Source organism: Panthera uncia, chromosome C2 (genome assembly GCF_023721935.1).
Source record: "Panthera uncia isolate 11264 chromosome C2, Puncia_PCG_1.0, whole genome shotgun sequence".
Lineage (NCBI taxonomy): Eukaryota > Metazoa > Chordata > Mammalia > Carnivora > Felidae > Panthera > Panthera uncia.
Window position 1 is genome coordinate 81,697,942 of NC_064810.1, and position 22,326 is coordinate 81,720,267.

The following is a 22,326-nucleotide window of genomic DNA, read 5'->3' on the forward strand; positions in this document are numbered from 1 at the left end:
CTCAAGGAAAATGGCGAGTGAGGAGTGAGGAGGTAGAAACTGTGTGTGCGCGATCCAGAGTCTTCCTCTCCTCTTCCTTTGGTTTCTGGCTACTCTAACGTGTTTTGTAATTCTGGGGATAAGGTGGTGAGAGTGGGGGGCTGGCTCTGTTTCAGTGTTGCCACAACTAGGTAGATAATCTGTTGATTATACAGTTTGTCTCCCCAGCTTAGCTAGTACACAGGTATTTGGCCCACATCTCCTAACTCTTTGTTTTACTTGTCAGTTGGTTCATCTCCAGTATGAGGGGCAAAATATTTCTTTTTATTGGACTTCTTAAAATGCCTCAGTTATCAGGGGGACACCTGAATACCAAACTCGACCATCTATCTGCATAGTGGACCTCCTTCTGTTGTATAAATCTGATTAGGACAACAAGTTACAGTTTGGAAGATGCCTAGATCTCTGTAGACCCATGTAAAAGAAATACGGTATTGCCAAAGAGTTATTAATGTTAAATTAATTTGACTTTCCTCACTCTAGAGACATTCCTGTTGAGGTTACTAATGCCAGTTATGAGAAGTAGAGAACTCCTCTTTGCTACAAGCACAGGGAAAATTTTACTCTTTTTAAAAACTCTGTTTAGAAAAAAATTATTTTTCATTGCTAAAAACATGAGAAATGCAGAAAAGTACAAAGAATAAAACAAAAGATACAAAAGCTTATCATCCAGAAAGAACCACTTTTCATGTTTTAGTACATCAGTTTTATCTCCAATCCACGCTTCTCCTTTGAGCTCCAGACTCTGTATCAAACATCTCACTTGATAGCACATCTTGAATGTCCTAGAGTCCACATTCAGCATGACCAAGAATAAACTCATATTCCTCTCACCCAAACCTGTTCCCCTTAGCACATGTTTCCCATATCAGAGTGTTGGTGTCTTCCAGCTGTTCACACTAGAAACCTCAGCCATTCTGAAAGTTCTTTTTCCTTTACATTCCACATCCAATCCTACGTGAAATTCTATTGATTTTAATTTTTCTATATGCCTCAGATTCTTTACTTGTTTATATTCTCAGCACTACTCCCCCATCCATGCTGCCATCATAGGCCATGTGGATTATAATCGATTCCACACTGGTTCTTTTCTCTTCTAGCTGCCTCATGCTGGCCCCTCGTAATTTGTTCTCCATACAGAGACAAATATTTTCAAAGTGAAAATTTGATGGTATCTTCCATACCCACCCTCACTTGTTTCCCCAGTCCCTCAGCAGTAAAGACTTCTGACCCTGGCATATAATGCCCCGCATGACCTGGCCCTATTACCTCTCTAGCCCCATCCCACACCATTCTCTGCCCAGCTTTTTTTACTTCAGCCACATGGCCTTTTTTAAGTTCCTTATACTTGCTGTAGTCCCTCATACCACTGGGCTTTGCCCACACTGTAGTCCCTGCTGAGACAGATCTTTATGTAGGTACTGCACAGTCGTCCATCACAGCTCAGTCACCAGAGAAGCCTTCACTGACCTCCCTAACCAGGTCAAATTGTCCCTGATAAAGGTTCTCCACCAAGCACATCTCCATCACATCATTTAGAATGTGCAATGTGTGTGTGTGTGTGTGTGTGTGTGTGTGTGTGTGTGTGTGTGTTTTGTTTGTTATTTAAGCTTTTATTTACATTCCAGTTAGTTGGGGCACCTGGGTGGCTCAGTCGGTTGAACATCTAACTCTGGATTTCAGCTTAGGTCGTGATCTCATGGTTCATGGGATCAAGCCCCGTGTGGGGCTCTATGCTGAAAGTGTGGAGCTTGCTTGGGATTCTCTCTTTCCCTCTCTCTGCCCCTTCTCTGCTCATGCTGTCTCTTTCTCTCAAAATAAACTAAAAAAATAAATAAATTCCAGTTAGTTAACGTACGGTGTAATATTAGTCTCAGAAGTGCAATATAGTGATTCCACACTCCATACATGTGTGTTTGTTTCTTAATGTAGGTCCTCCCTCACTAGACTGGGAGCTCCTTGAGGGTGGGAAATGTGACAATATCTGCTCACTATGGTATCCTGAACACCTAGAACATACTCATTAAACATTTGAAGAATAAGCAAATGCCTTTCCTTCTGGTCTTCTATATACACTCATATTTGCAAAAATGGAAACATAGTCTATCTACTGTTTTTCCCCCTGCTCAGCAATAAGTGAACATTTGAGGACTATTCTTTGACAAAACCCACTCCTTGGAATTTTTGCTGTTTCCAGTTTATTCTGTGATTCTTCATTTGGAAAGTCTACTTTAGAGTTGGATATGGATAAAGGGTCTGAAATAGTACTGGCCACAGCTATGACATCTGATCCTCTTTCAAGGCCCATCTCTGCACCTGGAGACATCTCTGGTCTGTGGAGAAAGATAGGACAGTCGTTAATGTGTGGGATCAGAGAGACGAGCTTTACAGCACTGCTCTGCTTCTGTTCCACTGAGGTCCTTTTGGATGTAAGGAACAGTTTCAATAAAGTTACTTCAAGAAAAGTGCGATCTAGGCAGAAATCTCTCTAAAACCCAAGAGCAGAGCCCTAACTAGGGCTGGAGGGTGGTTTCAGGATCAGAGTGGCCTCAAGGCTTCAGCAACAGGAGCCTATGACTTTCTACCTAGTTTCAGGGTGACCTGTCTCAGCTTCTCTCTTCATGTTGGCTTCAGTCTTCTCTTCGTACCTTCCAGGTCTTTCTGCTCTCTCTGCTTACTTACCTTCTGCATCTCTTCTGCTTTTCAGTAGTTGGCTTGAAAATGGCTTTAGTTTGGTTCTGACTCTATCATCTGGTATTTCTTTATGCTTCCTTTTACCTCCTATTTATTCTCTCAAATGGCAAACTCTCTGTTTCATATTTCAAATTAGAGAGAGTGTCTCTAATTGTCCTGTTGGATTTTTTTGAGCCAGCTCTTTGTGTCCCTAAACTAATCTCTATCTACACTCTCTATGTATACCTTTGGATGGGTACACCCACTCTAGTCCAAATAGCAAAGGGGAGTAGCAGAGTCACATAGTACCCTAAATGGCTTCCTGGGCAACATCGTTCTGGGCTAGGAATTTTCCATTAAATTATGGCCTGGGCAAATCAGATGCTATAACTTGACTTCCCTAATACAGCCGGTGTAACTTGGGACAAAGTGCCCAACTTCAGTTTGGAGTCTTGGTTTCCTCAGGTTTAAAAAGGAGAAAACAATCTATTTTATCAAGGCATCAGGATAAAAGGAAATAGGATGACACAAAGCATACAGAGCACTTAGTCCAGTAACATCTTAACAAACGATGCTTTCTATAGTAATAGTGTCATCTATAGTGTATTAATATACAGTTGACCCTTGAACAACACAGGTTTGAACTGCATGGGTGCACTTACATGCAGATTTTTTACAGTACAGTGCTGTAAATGTATTTTCTCTCTATGATTTTCTTTATAACCTTTCCTTTTCTCTAGCTTGCCTTATTGTAAGAATACAGTGTATAATACATACGTATTATAATACATATAATGTGAAAAATGTGTTAATCAACTATGTTATTTTTTTAACTTTATTTATTTATTTTGAGAGAGGGAGAGGGAAACAGAGAGAGAGAGAGAGAATGAGAGCATGAGCAGGGGAGGGGCAGAGAGAGGGAGAGAATTCCAAGCAGCTCCGCATTGGGAGCGCAGAGTCCGATGCTGGGCTCAGACCCACAAACCACGAGATCATGACCTGACCCACAACCAAGAGTCAGACGTTTAACAGACTGAGCCACCCATGCACTCCTCAATGATTTATATTATTGGTAAGGTTTTTGGTCAACAGTAGTCTACTTAGTTAAGTTTTCGGTGGTAGTCAAAGTTATATGTAGATTTTCAACTGCACAGAGTTTGGTGTTCCTGATCCCCATGTTGTTTAAGGGTCAACTGTATTTGTAATTAACATATATTAATATATTACATATATTAATATAATTGAAATAATATATTTTAAAATTGCCTCTGATTAGACTGGGTTACTTCTGGGAAGAATTTCCCAATGGATAAATTCTTCTATGAATTGTTGTGACTCTGGGTAGAACAATATTTCTGATGCACAGGGTGGAGTGATGGGAATGTTTATTTCCCTGGGGAGATGGTGGTCTATGGGCCTCTCTACACTGACTATATGGAAATTAGCCAAGATAACATGGGGACAATAGATAGCCTGTAGGTACTAACAAAGGTCATTGTACTGAAAAAGTTTTTGGTCTGAAGCCAGAAGCCAGATTTAGACTGAAATACACATACTTTCTTTTATATAGAAAGGTTTAAAAAATGTTTTTTTACGTTTATTTATTTAAAAAAAATTGTTGTTAACGTTTATTTATTTTTGAGACAGAGAGAGATACAGCACGAACAGGGGAGGGTCAGAGAGAGAGGGAGACACAGAATCTGAAACAGGCTCCAGGCTCTGAGCTGTCAGCACAGAGCCCGACGCGGGGCTCGAACTCACGGACCGCGAGATCATGACCTGAGCCGAAGTCGAACATGTAACCGACAGCCACCCAGGCGCCTCTTACGTTTATTTATTTTTGATAGACAGAGAGAGACAGAGCACAAGTGGGGGAGGGGCAGAGAGAGAGGGAGACACAGAATCCAAAGCAGGCTCCAGGCTCCGAGCTGTCAGCATAGAGCCCGACGTGGGGCTCGCACTCAGAAACCCTGAGATCGTGACCTGAGCCGAAGTCAGATGCTTAACCAACTGAGCCACCCAGGCGCCCCTATAAGAAAGTTTTGAATAATAATAACTAATGCTTACATAGGGCTTCATATATGTCAGACATTGTTTTAAAGGAATCACATATATTCATTCATTTCCCCTTTTCCACAACACCTGGAGGTGGACACTATTGCTACCACCAATGTACAGATAAAGATACTGAGACATTGACCTGTTCTTAAAATCCTTTCAATAAACTGACCTTACTTTAACCTTATGCCTATCTCTAGTTCTTTGTCCTCTGGGTACCACGTTTGGTATTGCTATTCCGTCAGGGCTGGAGTCTTGCCTCACTCCTCCAGCTTATTTCCAGGGCTGATATTCTTCCATAAACTTCAAACCTGAGGGCTGCTGCCAGAGCCCTTAATACCCCCCACTGCCTTTTTAAAAACAGTCCAGAGATTTATTTATTTATTTATTTATTTATTTATTTATACACCTTATTACTCCATGAATTCATAAGGAATGGGTCCTAGAAGTTCAGGTTCCTTTGTGTTGATTTTTACAAAGTGTGCTTCTCTGGTTGGAGCAGGCTGGCATTTTGGCTTGTTAGGGTTCCGGGAAGGTTGTACTAAGATGTGCTACAGAGGCATATTGATTATTCTGAATTGAAGTTACTTAAGAAACAGCCAGTGTGAGAGGAACACTCTACCCTTCTTTTGTCTCCAGAAAGCAGGAAATAAATCTATCATGTGGAAGGTAACTTCCCTGTACCCAGAGGTATAGAGACATCCGTACAGTCAGAGATTGGAAATTGAGGGCCAAGAAGGCTATGTAAGCAAACTCTGTTTAGATTCTCCACTAATTAATAACCAAACCTAAGTTTGTCTTATCAATTCATCAGAAATTTATTTCTTTGTCTAAAAAGTATAAAAGCTACCTGCCTTGGTTACTTCTTATATCTGTGGGATCTCCATACATATGAATTAAATCTGTTTTTCCCCCCTGTTTATCTGCCTTGTGCCAATTTAATTATTACACAAGCCAAAAGAACCAAGCAGGCTAGGGATAAAATTTTCCTCCTCCCCGACAAGTTGAACCCAAGTACTTTTCTTTTCAGTTTTCTTCTTTTTCTGATCATACCCCTTCACACATTTCAGGAAGCTATCTTGGCTCTTAGAATGCTTAATTTGCTCAATGTATACATTAATTCTCTTGGCAAGAATCTTGCCCCTAACTTGTTTGTTTATATCAACGCCAGAAGTATGCTGGGTAATATTGTAGACTCCTGCAGTTTTGCCATGGGAACATTTGTGGGGCATTCCTTTTTGAGCAGTGCTATTCCCTTAATGTCTACGACATTGCCCTTCTTCTATATTCAGATGTATGTGGCCAAAGGAACAAGTCCATGTTTTCTAAAAAGCTTGGAGAACACATAGTGGGTGCCTCTTTCCTTTTGTGTTAGTCATTTTGGTGAATTATTGGAATATGGTGGTTTGGGGAAAGAAAGAAAGGAAGGAAGGAAGAAAGAAAGAAAGAAAGAAAGAAAGAAAGAAAGAACCTCTTAATATCTTGAGCAAATTTGGCCAAGAGGCAAACTGGGACAAAAAACCATAATGGGGCAATGAGTGAGAGGTACATGAAGATAAGTGGTTCAAAAATAAGTGTCTTTTGGGAAATTCTCTTTTTGAGAAAACTGGAATTGCCATGAGGGCAGGTGTAGAAGCTAGAAGGTACCAAGTTGGGCTGTAGATGTTTCCATAGTGAGTGCTTGGAGGTGAGGCCCACATTGGAGTCTGTGGAGGAAGGGTGGTATGGTGGTTAGTGTGTGGGTCAGACAGAAGAACATCCTGATATTGCTCTGTTTCTGTCTAAGCAAGCCCATTTGGTTGTAAGGAGCAGAGAGGCTCAATCAAGCTACCTTGAGAAAGGGGGATTTAGGGATATAGAAATTCAGAATTTCTCTGAAATTTGATAATTAGAGTCTTAACTGGAGCTGGAGAGTGGTCCAGATTCAAGGTCACGTCAGGACCTTGAATAGTCTAAAGGGGAAGGTGGTATATGTTTAATAACTGGATTTTAAACAAACAAACAAACAAACAAACAAAAAGCCTCTGGTTTATAACACTTGCCAATTTCTATGATGTAAATACTCCTATTGTGGCCAATTTCAACCAACATAGTATCACTTAACCTGAAGTTGGGAATAAATAGACACAACTGTCTCTAGTTAGTTAAAGTCTATTCCAGCACACCAATGTTAACTTTAGTTTTTTTCCTGAACTTTCCAAGTTTTCAAGAAGGTGATTTATTATTGTTTTATAATCAGAAAAAAGTAACAAAAAATATTAAAAAATAAATATAAATATATGGGATGTAGGCTGGCATATTAAGGACAAACTTCTCCAATTTTGCCATTTGTTGAGGGTCAGTCTTCACTTTTGCTGTTGGCCCCTGGCACCCCCTTAGGGCTTGCAGCAGGTTTGGTTGGACTCACAGCTGCCTTCAAGAAGTCACTTCCAAATTTTGACTCCCTATTTTGTGGACATTGTTGCAGAAAGAGGTTACTTAGAACCACCTGGTGGGGGTCTCAGGAACCCCTGGCCTTCCTTGAGTTCAGGTCTGCAAAGGATACTCCAGAGTGATGCTCAGGGACCTGGCAAGGTGGCTCTGAATAGAGTTTGGGAAAACTATAACCAATATATGGCAAGTCTTTCATTGTGTTGACTAAAACATACAAATTTAGACTATGGAAAGTGTTTGCTGTATGTGGCATTTATAACAGAAAATGAAGCCTTCACACAGATCTTTTGAAAATAATCACCTCCAGATTTAAATTATGAAACAGTTGGCTCTGGGCTTGGCCCTGTACTCAGATTTTGGTTTCTGGGCTCCCCACTTAGATCAGCCTTATGTTCCTTCTCATGTAACCTTCCAACTTCCCATTTCTGACTCCTGCAGCCCCCCAGCTCATTATTCTCTCTCTTTTTTTTTTTTTTAATTTTTTTAATGTTTATTTATTTTTGAGACAGAGAGAGACAGAGCATGAATGGGGGAGGGGCAGAGAGAGGGAGACACAGAATCGGAAGCAGGCTCCAGGCTCTGAGCCATCAGCCCAGAGCCTGATGCGGGGCTCGAACTCACAAACCGTGAGATTGTGACCTGAGCTGAAGTCGGACGCTCAACCGACTGAGCCACCCAGGCGCCCCTCATTATTCTCTTATGAAAGCATTTATCTTTTGTTACTATTATGCTGGGACCAGGTTGTCAAGAGGAGTTGGCTTGAGGGGCCCAGGGCTAGGCCTCTGATGGGCAAGGGCTAGGGGCCTTGGGCAGCCTTGAATCAGGCAGGGAGGAGAGAGACCAAGCCATAGTGTCTGCAGGATGGGAGTGGCAGAGACTGGGGTGCACCACCCATAGGCTGGGGATGCACAAGTGAACCTGACCTGAAGTAGAGGCTGTAGGTTCTCTGTCCTCTGGAACCAGAAGGAGATCACAGAACAGAAGGTAAGGCTACTCTTATTTGAGGCATAGGTGGACATTCCAGTCACCTCCCACTTACAAGCACAAACATACAAAGTCTTGATTGTGCTCCTTGAGCCTGAGGTGGATAAAGCACTGGCTCAGGAGCTGCAAGTCCTGAATTCTTGCCCCATTTCAGCTAATTACTAGCTGACGTTGTGTGAGTCACATAATCATCTGGGTTTATTTCATGATCTGTTGTTTGAAGCAGTTGTAGACCAGCCGGGGATGACGCTAAGGATTTGAGAATTCTTCACATTGGACCCCAAGTGGCCTGCCTGTAACTCTTTTCTGTTGGGTCTTTCTTGATTCACTGGAGTCATCCTCTACTTTCTTCCACCTGATGGCCTTCCAAATCCTGTATCAGAGCCCTTCTTTTTCCCTTTGTTAAATACCTACAGAGCCTCTGACAGATTCACATATAACAATGGTTCTCAAGGAATAGACCTGGGACCAGGACCAGCAGCAGCAGCACTACTTGTGGCTTGTTAGAAATGCAAATTCTCAGACACCACCCTTGATCCACCTAATTAGAAAGTCTGGGGTTGGGGCCCAGGTAATGCTGATGCATGCTCCAGTTTCACATTGCTGCCAGAGGGCATGGCTCACTGGCTTGCTCTCTTACTATTGTACCCCATTCTCCAACCCCAACCCCCTCACACACCTTGTCTTCTTGTTCTACCTAATGGTTTGTAGTTCTCCAAATACTCCTTGTTCTTTTATACCTCTGAGTGTGTTCATTCTTCCTTTCCCCTCCCCTTTTTCTCTCCTCACAAATTCTTCTTGTCCTCCTGGGTCAGCTCACACATTACCTCAGCCATGCAGGAACTCCTCTTAAGAGAGCCACTGGCTACCAAGGCAGAGCTCTTGTTCCAGTTTTTGATTATTCTTTCATCCAACCATGAAATTTGTCTATCCGCCCCATATTACTTGACTGAATCATATGTAACTGGGCTTGTGCTAGACTCTGGGATGTAGAATGACTTGACTTGTGTGCTCACAGCTTACTAGGGGAGACAGACCGTGAGCCAGACTAATGACAATACAGTGCTTTAGTGCATCTGCAGAAGCATGAACACACACGCAAGGCTTGCGATAAATGTAGGTATGTTGGGGAAGCTTTAGGAAGACAAGAGAGACATTTATCTTGAAGGATAAATAGGCATTTTGCAGGCAGCAAGGAAAGTATGAAGTCCAGGTCTCCCTTGGTAGCATTTAGACCCTGAAGCAAATATTTCTTTGTTCACTCTGCTGTTCATCCTGGAGAAATCAAGTGAAAATGAACTCATGTTAAATGTGTATGTGTGTATATATTTCAGTTTTTTCTTCTGACAGGAAATATGAGGTCTCTGAATCAGAGAAAAGATCATTTATTACTCACAGATCATCTTCTTACCAATTCCCTGCATCCCTATCTCTTTAGATAATGTGCAGTGGGGTTGCACCACGGGAGGTGAGCACTGAAACTGTAAGACTCAGCTTATATGGATAGCACAGGTGGCATGTGAGGCCATTTCCTCCTCCTCCTCCTCCTGAGAGAGAAACCTTTATTCTGGAATGTAAACAGATCCTCTCTGGGGAGGGGGTGAGCAGTCTCTACTTTTGCTTTTCTACGTTGGAATATATATAAGTGAGTGGCTTCAGATACTACACTTGATCTTAGCCAAAAGGCCTGAGAAGTGATAAGCAAATGGCTTCAGGAGGAAATAAGTCCCTAAAGCTCCCAGGGGCAATACACCATCTCTAACTTCTGAGGCATGTTTTTTATTGAATCTTCCTTCAGCCCGGTATACCAGTGCTCTTTGCTCAGAAAAGGAAAAAAGGGGTCTTCCCCTTCTCTGGGATACAGCAGCAGAAGCAGTGGGTTGTTGGCAGTGGTGATGTTCAAGGAAGTGTGGCCCTGAAAATATGGCAGGCAGAGGCCCAGAGCACTGCAGGCGTAGCTTGTGGTGCTTTGGTGCCATTGCAGTTGTGACTATTTCCTAAAAAGGTAAACACGGTCTCAATTGACTTTGTGAAGTCCTTCTGTCAGTGATGAGTTAGGTGCTTGAGCATTGATTGAGGTGCAGCAGCAGACAGCAGGAGATAGAACTGATTGGACATTGGTGGGGTTGGTGGAGAGAGACTCTCAGGTCAGGGGACTGGAAGGTGGGGTCCTCTAACTTTGATCAATCAAAGTCACAGTTACACTGGAGTGTTTCTGGGAAAGCCTCTGTTGGAGATTATGATTCTACCGGGTCATTGGGGAACAGTGGAAGGTGAAAACGTTGGGCTTTAGAATCAGCCAGACCTGAGTTCAAATCTCAGTTCTGGCATTCAGTAGCTATGTGTCTTAATTTGTCTTCACCACAAAGTAGATATTAGACAAGGACTGGCTACAGGTAGTTTATTTGAGAAGCACAGTGATAGGGTGGGGAAGTGAGAGGATGAATGGGTTACTACTATGAGCAACTAGAGCTCAGTGCTCTGAGAGTCTTATGATAGACAGTGTAGAATGCACTTCAGTAGTGTCCCATGAAGAGACAAGGAAGCTAGCGTTTTTATCTACCAACTTCTGGCCTTCAGTTGCAGGTCAGTCTGGGGGCACCTCTGGTGAGCCCACATGCTCTTGTAGCTGGAAAACTCTCTCAGGCACAGTGTTGCTATTGGTGTGCTTCTGGGAACTTTCTGTGGGTGACCTCCAGGATGTACTGAGGGGCTATGGACAAGATATTAATTATGTGATCTTACCTGTCTCCATGTCTCCAAAATGGAGATCATAAAACTTAACTACACTGGATTGGTGGGAAGATTAAGCTCATCAGAGTTCATAAAATGACTCTCATAGTTCTTGAAGCATAGTCGATACTCTATAAATGAGACCTTTAGTAGCATTAAGTTAACATGACAGAACAGTGGCTTTTCCTTTGTAGCTGACTTAACACTTGTTTCTATCATGATAAGTTGTGTTAGAGAAGAAAGTTGACTGGGGTCAGAAGGGGAAATCTGTGGTTTTAGGAATAGAGATTTCCATTGAGTGAAGCTACCCATTTGTATGGAGACAGAATCTATTCCTTATAAGCATTATAAAGCCAACTAACTAGCCTAATAAGATATAATTAGATTATTTGCCCAGTATTAAAGCTTTTGCCAGTGGCTTGTACATTTTGTGGCTATAAAGAATATCTATAAAGAATATTTGTCGGTTAATGCTAAATCTCAGAGCATATCCAGGTTGACATGGATGCCAAACTGGTTGTGTTTTTTACGTTTGCACTAAATCTAATTGTAGGTATTACCACACCTACAGTACAAGTCTGTGAATACATCCCTACTAGGAAAATGTGGGGTTGGGGAAAAGGTAACAGTTATATGCTTATGTCAAGGGAATGGGGTGGGTGGACTTGGAAGGTATGTGAAAAATAATAAGGGAGATTGGTGAACAGGATCCATCATGAATGGAGAATTGAATTTTATTCTTATTTCGTTTTATTTGAGGGGGAGTTGGAGTGGAGCTGAATATGGCCAGGGTTGTTCATACTTTGAGAGGTTCTGGGGGACAAGATTTCATGAGAGAGATTGGGTCATGTGTTGTCCTCAGCTCTACCAGAGGTGGTGGTTGGAGTCATGGGGATGAAAGTGCTGAGTTCCTCCCAGTTGAGGCCTGCAGGAAGAGTCAAGGTGTGTTCGTCCCTGTGATGGGCACAGGAGGTCAACTATGTACCAGCCCTTCCCTCTCCTCTCTGCTAACAGACCCTGATTTTGTTTGGCTATCAGGTATCTACTCCTTGATCTTGGGGAAAGGGGACTGGAGCCAGCAGATGAATCATGTTTGGTGCAAGCCAATCATGTTATTCCATTTGTATTTCCTAGAGTTAGATCTCAGGTAGTCTAGTGACCCAGGAGAAGCTTAATGGGGATTTTAGGAAATATTTTCTTTGTGGTAAAAAGAAAGAGATGAAGGAGAAGAGGACTTCCCTTCTTCCTGCTTTTGGACTGGTTAGTATTGTGGCAGCTATTATGTGATCATAAGGGGGCATCTCCGTCACACTGAGAATGTGACAGAGTGGGAAAATGGAAAAATTCTGTGTCATTGATGACATCACTGAGCTTCTGGATTAACCTGAGACTGCATACATTTGCCTTCTTATAGTATGAGACTTATATTGTTTAAACCACTTAAAAATTTTTTTCTAATGCTTATTTATTTTTGAGAGAGAGAGACAGAGAGCAGGGGAGGTACAGAGAGAGAGGGAGACGAGGGTCCGAAGTGGGCTCTGCGCTGACAGCAGAGGGCCTGATGTGGGGCTCGAACTCATGAACTGTGAGATCATGACCTGAGCTGAAGTTGACCCTTAACCAACCGAGCCACCCAGGCACCCCTGTTTAAACCACTTTTGATGGACTATTCTGTTGTTGAAGCCAAAGCATCTTGATTGACAGAGCTCTGGATAAAGCACAAGTCTGGTGGGAGGGGAGATATGAAAGACCTTGACCTTAGGAATAAGTATCTATGGAAGAGAGGAAGAGCTGAGGCAGAACTGGGACCCGTGGAGGAGGCTCAGTCACCACTGACCAGGGCAGAGAATGGATTGGGACTCCCTGTTGATCAAGGGGACAGCCAGTGTTCCCCACTGCTAGAAAGTACAGTCAGACCAACACACTAGTGTTGTCTGTACATGAAAGCAGGAGCCAGACAACAGAGACCACTTTGGTTAGGTATTGTGGACTGGTGCAACCATGGCAAGCAAGCCCTACCATTCCTTCTGTGGGAGATGCGGGGGTCAGGATCAACATGATATTACAGCTCTGGGTAGCCTGATGGTGGTGGAGGAAACGGGCTTTGAAGCCAAACAGATCTGGGTCCTGCCACTCACTTGGGCAGAGCTTCAGTTTCCTTCTCTGTAAAATGAGGACAATCATATCTGCCCCACTGGATTCTTATAAAGGTTAGAATACATTAGAGTGAATTAACTTCTCTAGTCTATAATATAGTGGGAGTTTATTAAAAGATGATTATTATCACTTAATAGAGACCTGCAGAGGTAATGAAGATGCTTCATGGTGTACCACTAGATGCATGGCCAATAGATGCTGAGTGAGATTAGGCCAATTTGAGACTTGCTAGGGTAATCTGGTGTTGACCTACTCTGATTAGTCTTCTAAGAGAGAAGACCCTGGGGATGGAGTTTCTGGAGATCATTTGTTCTCTGTCCACAGAGACATATCTGAAACAATAGACTTTCTTGGTAGGGGGGAACATTAATATTTGCAATGACATTGTTTTCCCCTGAGCAGGGAGGAAGACAAAGACAGAACATGTGCAATGCTGATATAAACAAGAATGCCAGCGATAAGTGGGTTTTCCAAAGTTCCCAAGGGACTGTGTGGGGGCTTATCATGGGGTCTCACACTCCTGAGAAGAGGGAGGGGGAAGAATGTAGAATGTTCCCTGCACATCCTATCATTGACAACTTGCATTATAAAAGCACCAGAGGTATGAATGTAATAACCAGAATCAGAAGCTTCCTGCTCACGGATATGAGGGGGAGATGGACCAAAATAGCTCACAGCACTAATAGCAGACTCTGGGAAGCCACCCCTTCTCCTCTGGAGCCCCTTTATACACACCTCTTCTAAGTAATTTCCAACCTTTTGTTGACTCACAAAAAGAAGAAGAATAGAAGTTACTGGCGTTTGTAGTAACAGGATGAGAAAGTACGAGACTTCCTGTTGTGTGTGTGTGACAGCTGGTGATAAGTGGAGGGCTCTGCACAGGAAATCCGCTCAACTTCTGCAATGTGACCTGCCTGAAACTTGGGCGCTCCTTCAGTCTGGATGTTTATGGCAGGACAGGGGGGCGCCTGGACCATGGGCGACGTGGTAGAGAAGAGTTTGGAAGGGCCGCTGGCACCTTCTACGGATGAGGCCTCCCAGAAAAGAGGAGACCTGGTAGAAATCTTAAATGGGGATAAGGTAAAATTCGATGACACGGGACTCTCCTTAATTCTGCAGAATGGCCTGGATACCCTCCGCGTGGAAAATGCTCTGACAGATGTCATCTTGTGTGTGGACATTCAGGAATTCTCCTGCCACCGCGTGGTCCTTGCCGCGGCCAGCAACTATTTCAGGTCAGCATGCCTAGGATTGCAGTCAGATTGGGTGCAGGTTGTAAGGAAAATCGGTATTGATGTGATAGCCCAATCTAACTAGTTGACTGTTGTTGCATGTACGTTTTGTGTATCTATTTAGGTTCATGTGTCTATTCCAGATACAAGAAAGGAAGCTATTAAGCCTTAGATTTTAGATTTGTTTAAGGTATATTAAAAGAGAGATTGGTGTCATTTGAAAGCAATGTTTATGTTTATGGTGAATCTTCTGTATATGTGTCATTATTTCAGAGGATGGAAAATTACTGAAGTCATGGGGATTTTTTTCCCGCTTGGTCTGACTAGTGTGTTGGAAACATGATGTTGTCTTTCTTCACCAATGTTGTGGCCCCTCTTTTGGAGTTATCAAATGACTTGCTGAAAATTAGGGGCATCTGGTTATGCAGAGGGTGGATTGGAAAAGAACGTAGTAACAAAGGTGCTTTAGCAGGGAGAGGCTCCCAAATGTAACACACTCTGAGACCTGGGTTCCATCCCTCTCTTCCCTTCCTGACAGTGAGACTTGAGGCAAGTCACTTCATGCTCTGAGTTTCTGTTTTGTTATCTGTACATTGGGGATAATGATGATTACCTCTCTGGATTGTTGTGATAATTAAATATGAGAGGGAAAGGGTCTTACACAGTGCCTAGGGTATAGTGGATGCTCAGTATGTGTTTGTTGAAAATCTTCACTTCATTCTGTTTGGTTCAGCTTAGAATCATTTATTGGTTACCATGAGCAAATGCCTGGGATAGGAATGTGGGAAAATCAGGAACCAGTGAGGAGGGCTGGATCCAGAGATCTCCAGATCAATGTAGACATGGTGGGAAACAGTCCCAAAGAGAAATGGTGATGAAGAAGGTATCTGGGGAACTTGAAAAAGAAGTAGATTTAGAATTTCTTTTTTTTTAAAGCTAATTTATTTATTTATTAATATTCATTTATTGTTGAGAGAGAGAGACAGAGTGCGCGTGGGGGAGAGACAGAAAGAGAAAGGGACACAGAATCCAAAGGCTCCAGGCTCCAAGCTGTCAGCACAGAACCCGACATGGGGCTCGAACCCACGAACTGAGAGATCATGACCTGAGCCAAAGTTGGTTGCTCAACCGACTGAGCCACCCAGGCGCCTCTAGAATTCCTTTTAATGAGATTCTTCTTAACTCTTGGTTCTGAGGAAATTAAAAACTATTTATCTATGTAAACATCATGAAAAGTATTTTATCTTTTTACTTTTTCTGAGATGCTTAGAGGGAAATTTTTACTTGGAATTCAGAGAGCAGTGTCAATGGATTGTTGTGGGATTGATTAGGTCCCCTATGTAAACAAGGCAAGGGGACACCTGGGTTTGTGGGAAGTAGCGCCAGCCATGTGCCAGACAGACATAGTATCTGATTTTATTTTGCAGCACTGCGGTGAGGTGGCTGATGTCCCCTTTCACAGATGAGGAAATGGAAATCCAACATTACAAATGTAATCATTGCTGGAGTAGGGATTGGGCACATTCTAGAAATCCTTGTTTTTACTGCAATACAAATTGCCACTAAATTTGGGGCTCCATTCCAGAGGAAGTATATAACAGGTAACATGTAGGTACAGCCATAAAGTTGGGATGATACAGATAAACATTTCTCACCCCACCGGTATTGGTTGTATCTTTCACATTGATCAACAACCACTTTCAGAAGTGAATGAAAGTCAACTTAGCTCAATGTACTTAGTACCCATTTTTAGATTTATTGATTCTCTTTTGAATCACTGGAAAATGGCAGTCATACAAATGTATGCCTGATTAGCAATTTAGTTAGTGGCTCAGCCTGCCTATGGAACAGGACCGCTGGCTGTGTGCTCTCAAGCACATCATGATTCCTCTGGTCCTTGGGTTTCTCATCCTAAATGGAAGGTGTTTAGGCCCAGGTCCTTCCCACCCTGCTGATGTAGGATACTTAGGGAAAGTGTGTACCAGCCCTCAAAGGTGGTGGTGGCCATGAGATGCTGGAGGCACCCACACAGTGTGCCTGTGTGCCTATGGTTGAAGACTCTCTTCCAAAACTGCCTGGTCACGTAGGGAAATTCCTTCTTTTCTTCAGAGCAGCAACTTTTGATTCTTATCTTGGTATTTCCAGGATGACTTTTCTCCTATAATGAACACAGTCTTGGAGACAGAATTCTTTTTTCCGGTATTGCTATTAACTGCTATTAATAATAACTTCTGTTGTTGAGCACTTAGTGAGAGTAAAGCTCTGTGCCACCTGTGTCCCATACACCATCCCACGGCAGCCCTGCGAGGTAGGGAATTTTATCCCCACTTACAGATGAGGAATGAAAGCCCGGAGTGTCTCGGTGAATAAAGTGACCAAGTGGGATTTGGACTTAGGACTGACATGAAGTCTGACATTGCCTCACCACCCGTTTTGCTTAGTTTCTAAGGTTTTGAAAGGGCTAGGGAGCCAAGTTCCTCTTATGCTCATACTTAGGAAGGGCAGAGAGCCTACTCTGTCTGAGAGGCTTCTGACACAGCCCTCTTTGCTTTGGAGGGCCTGCAAGCTGGCAATTAAATTTTGTACACTTTTTCTTTATTCATTGAGAACATAAATATTTTCCATGGAGTGACTAAACCACAGTTTATTTAACCAGTCCCCTGTTGACAGACATTTGGATCGTTTCTAATCTTTTTATTTTTTTATTTTTTTTTAACGTTTATTTTATTTTTGAGACAGAGAGAGACAGAGTGTGAGCGGGGGAGGGGCAGAGAGAGAGGGAGACACAGAATTGGAAGCAGGTTCCAGGCTCTGAGCCGTCAGCCCAGAGCCCGACGCGGGGCTCGAACTCACAGACGGTGAGATCGTGACCTGAGCTGAAGTCGGACACTTAACGAACTGAGCCACCCAGGCGCCCCTCGTTTCTAATCTTTTGCCATACAACAATGTTGTAATGAATAACCTTATACATATGTCATTTTTATATGTGTGCAGGAATACCTGGGGGTGCATTTCTAGAAGAGGGTTTGCTGAGTTAAGCAGAAATGCATCTGCAGTTTAAGTGGATATATATGCCAGATCTGCCTTTATAGGGGTTCAGTCATTTTGAACTCCTGACAGGCTTGCCGAAAGAGGATGGCTTCCAACTTTGGGATTTTTCCCAGTATGACAGATGAGAAACAGTATCTCAGTTTTGTTTTAATTTGCATTTCTCTCATTTTGAATAAGCTCAAACGTCTTTTTGTATGTTTAAGGATTGTCTGTAGTTCTTTTCTGTGAACTGTCTCTTCACGGCCTTTCAAATTTTCACATATATATATATATATATATATATATATATATATATTAAATGTTTATTTATTTATTTTGAGGGAGAGACAGCAAGAGACAGGGAGTGCATGTGTGAGCAGGTGACAGGTAGAGACAGGCGGAGAGAGAGAATCCCAAGCAGGCTCCATGCTCAGCACAGAGTCTGATGTGGGGCTTGAACTCATGAACCGTGAGATCATGTCCTGAGCTGAAATCAAGAAGTCTGTTGCTTAACCGAATGAACCACCCACATACACCAAATTTTCAGATATATATTTTTTAAAATTAAAATTTATTTTTATCAAAGTACTGCATGCAGATAGTTAACGAAGAGTCAAATAGTATTTAAAGACTTATAATGAAAAAACAAAAATTCCTCTTCACCTCTTCTACCCTTCAGTATTGTTCACCAAAAGTCACCATTTTTTATGTTTAGCTGTTTCTTCTGGTATTATATTTATATTTCTTCAAAATATGCTTATGCTACTCTTTCTTGATTTCTCAACATTAGACATCATTTACTGATTTCCTAGTATGTCTGATAAGGACTTAGCACTTACTCCTAGCTCCCTTACCATACACTGACCTTTACTACACTCTCTCAGTATAATGTTTTCACATTTTTCCTGGATAAGTTTGTATTAAGAATTTGCATGATGTTCATGAAAACATTTTTCTTGTTGAACCAAGTTGTGTGAAATGATTACATTTTGTTTCATGTAAAGCTTTTTGTCTTTCCTAAAGTTAATAATTCATTGTTTTTTCCATTTGCTTAGTTGTGGGACTATCTTTTGCTCACATCTTCTCACCATGATCTTTCATGTGGTCTAGTGCATCAAAGAATCTACCAGTTCCATTTTCCCCCAGAATCTTCCTCACTGACATCATTTTACACATGTTCTCTGGACCTGCTGCCCAGCTATTGTCTACCTGCATATATAACCATGGTGGCTATAAACAGGGACTATATTAGTAACTCAGACAATGTAGTTCCCTTTGGGGGCCTATTTAGAAGTCTTGAGTGGAATGAGGAAGTTGGGAAAATACATAGAGTTGAGGCTGAGAAAAGCGCAAGGGAGAATAAAGCTGAAAAAGTAGCTCGTGACATACATTAAATGTCAACAGCCAAATGTCAAGGTGTCTGAATATTATCCTAGCAGGAAAATCAAGGAAAGCATAATTTAATATTCATAGTAATTGTTTTTTAAAATGTTATAAAACTAGTAGTGTGTTTTAAAAGACCACTAAGGGGCGCCTGGGTGGCTCAGTCAGTTGAGTGTCCGACTTTGGCTCAGGTCATGATCTCGCAGTGTTCGAGTTCAAGCCCTGTGTCGGGCTCTGTGCTGGCAGCTCAGAGCCTGGAGCCTGCTTCAGATTCTGTGTCTCCCTCTCTCTCTGACCCTCCCCCGTTCATGCTCTGTCTCTCTCTGTCTCAAAAATAAATAAAAACATTTACAAAAAATTAAAAAAAAAAAAAAAAGACCACTAAGAAAGCTGCCATTTGTGTTATGCCTTTGGACATCCCCAAATCAAAGTCTTTGGAACTGGTTGTGCATCCTACATGCTGAACCCACCTCCCATAGGATCTCCATCTAAACCAGTGGCTCTCGCCATTTTGGGGGGGCAGGGAACAAATCATTGCAGATATGGCACACTCCATAGGTGAGGCTGACCCCTGAGGGCAATCGTGTTGCGATTTCAGGGGTGGCTGAGGGAAGGAGTGGTGATGTAGGGAGGGATCATCAGGCTCCTCATAGTCCTACCAGATGACTGGCCTTCCCATATGAATAAAAGAGCTTCCGGGCTGAGGCTGAGTCGATAGCAAGCTCCTTTGTTGCTGCTGCTGCCCCAAATCTGCCTGGACCTTGGCTCCTGCTTGTACCTCAGTACCCTGGTCTTTGGGTCTGGTTCCCTGAGTCCATGATGAGGGGATTTTGACCACTGGCTACAAAAATCAAGCACAGGTCAGGAATGGGAATGGCATTCTGGGCCCAATCTATTAATATTATTATTATATATTAACTAATTACTGTATGGCAGCAAGTAGGGTGAGAGGCTACCCTTTTTTTCTTTTAATATTTTTTTATTTTTAAGAGAGAGACAGAGCATGAGCGGGGGAGGGTCAGAGAGAGAGGAAGACACAGAATCCAAAGCAGGCTCCAAGCTCCGAGCCGTCAGCACAGAGCCTGACATGGGGCTTGAACTCACGAACTGTGAGCTCGTGACCTGAGCCGAAGTCAGACGCTCAACCGACTGAGCCACCCAGGCGCCCTGAGAGGCTACTCTTAAACCACGTGTAGAGGTTATAATCCTTTGCTTTTTCTGCATAATGGTGTAAGGGGTCTACAAGGGAGCCGGCAAGCACAGGTGAGAGAGTAAGTGCTAAGGAAAACAAGAATGAGTTAAGGCCATCTGGGTCTGGATTAGAAATCTTGCTAATGGTGAAAACATTGAGTATTGCTGTTGCCACAGTGGGTATGCCTGATCAAGTGAACTGGTGACTGTACTTCGAGCATTGGGTCCTGCATTTTATGCTTTTAGTCTTGTTCGTTGAGTAGAATCAATGTGGTGGTTAATATTTAAATACTATAGACCAGGACACCTGGATGGCTCAGTCAGTTGAGCATTCGACTTTGGCTCAGGTCATGATCTCTTGGTTTGTGGGGTCAAGCCCTGCGTCGGGCTCTGTGCTGTCAGCTCAGAGCCAGGAGCCTGCTTTGGATTCTGTGTCTCCCCCTCTCTCTGCCGCTCTCCTGCTCGCACTCTGACTCCCTCTGTCTCTCAAAAATAAGTAAGCATTAAAAAAATACTTAAGTACTATAGGTCTATAATTTCTTATCAGCAATTCTAAAATCCCCCAAGTGCTGATAAATGAGAAGGTTTTTAGAACTTATTTGGCAGACAAATTTGTGACTTGAGCTGCACATGTCTGATGGAGACATCTGTCCTGAACTGAGAAGAGGCTACTTGGAGTCTGTTTATTCCATTATGCATATATTCATTGCTGGAGTACTAGTGCTCTGGATATAGGAATGCTGGCGGTGCTATATAATATTCAAGATATGGTAATATTCAAACAATTCTGAATGTCAGAGCACATCTGACTGCAAGATTTTGGGGACGGGGATTATGGGACTTTTCTGATAAAGTTTGTTTTCGTTTAGGTGTTATTATTCTACTTTGTTTCATATGAATATTTTACATACTTGTAAAATTAGTTTAGATACACTTTTGCATCTTGCTTTGCATCTTGTTTCATTATAATCTTTCCCCTATAGTTTTCATAACTCTTATTTATTTATTTAGCTACCATTTTTAATAGATGCATAATATGAAAATCATTCATTGTGAATATAGGTTACTTCTAATATTTTTGTTTTTATAAATGCTGTGGTGATAAACATATTTGGAATAAGTATTTCTGCAGTTTGGGATCTGGAAAGGACAATATTTTTTGAGTATTTACTGCATGCCAGGAACTTTGCTGGATTTCCACAATATCAACAATTAGGTAACAACTAGTGGATAGCATTGTCTCCATTTCACCCTCCAGGGAACTCACTTTGATAGCAAGAATGGTTTCCCCATTGGGATCCAAACTGAGAGCAGACCTTTCTATCAGGCAGAAATGTGGCTGTTGGGACATTAACTGTGCAAGACTATTAACTTTCCCTCTCTACCATACACTAGTATAGTCTATGTAAGCTGTAGGTGAGGAGAAAGTGTAAAAGTTATTGCCTCCATGTGCACGTACACACACACACAGGCAGAACACTATGGGAACATTCAAGCCAATTTGCATCTGGGGGCTGAGCTGACAGATCCCCATAGCATTGAAGACTCAGCATGCCTTAGGGCACCAGTCTGGGTCAAAGGATTAAATAAGAAATAAGGAAGTAGGTCAGGATGTGAGGTGAAGAGACAGTATGCTTTGAAAGCATAGGGCCTCAAGGACCTGTAGGACATCATTGGGGCAGGAACCAGTAACTGCTTGGTATAATGGAAAGAACACCATCTTAGAACCTTGTCACTGGCATTTGAGTCTATACCCTGCCACTTACTGGCTGTGTAAATCTTGGAGAAATTGCTTGGCCTCTCTGAGGTTCAGTGCTGTTATACAACACAGTGAAGCTACTGATTTGTGTCTATCCATCCCAGTAAAGTTTGTGAAATACATGTAATAAAATAGATCATTTATGAATTTTTTTGCCTAAACATTTTATGCATGATAACAAGTCAGATTTCTTCATTCTAAGGAAGAGCAATCAACTGGCTTTTTTGAAGATTTATGTAGGTAACTCACAGAATCCCTCAGAAGGCCAAACTCCGAAAACAGACAGGAGCCAGGGAGGCCAGGTCGTGGCCAGGACCACAGCTTAAAGCCACCCAGAACCCATCTGGGGAGAATTCCCCTGCTGTTGCAGGATCCTGGAGGCCAAGGCTAGCACAGCTCTGGCCACTGGCACTGTCTCCCTTGCAATTCCTGGAAACTGGAGGCTGCTGCTTCCACCAGAATTGGTTCTCCTCTGTCTCTGCTTCTTTGCATTTCCAGCTCCCAGTTCCTAGCCTGGGGTAAGTTTATCTAATTGGTCAAAGCTGAGTTACGCATGTTAATGCAATAGCTGTGACAGAAGTTGGGAAAGTGTGCCTTGGGCCTTTGCAGCTTCTGGATCAGGAAGTGCTTCTGCCACACACCACATTTCATTTA

At 42.5% G+C, this 22,326-nt stretch overlaps 1 protein-coding gene and 1 pseudogene across 1 annotated transcript in view; one reads left to right on the forward strand and one right to left on the reverse strand.

Annotated features, from left to right (window-relative positions):
- Positions 1-9,782: 9,782 nt before the first annotated feature.
- On the reverse strand, positions 9,783-9,886 carry LOC125922284 (uncharacterized; annotated as a pseudogene).
- Positions 9,887-13,949: 4,063 nt separating this feature from the next.
- KLHL6 (kelch like family member 6) overlaps positions 13,950-22,326 on the forward strand; it is a 61,408-nt gene continuing 53,031 nt past the window's right edge. The window contains exon 1 of the mRNA XM_049628507.1: positions 13,950-14,312. Coding sequence (XP_049484464.1) covers positions 14,020-14,312 — 293 coding nt within the window. The 5' untranslated portion in view covers positions 13,950-14,019. The remainder of the gene's footprint in view (positions 14,313-22,326) is intronic.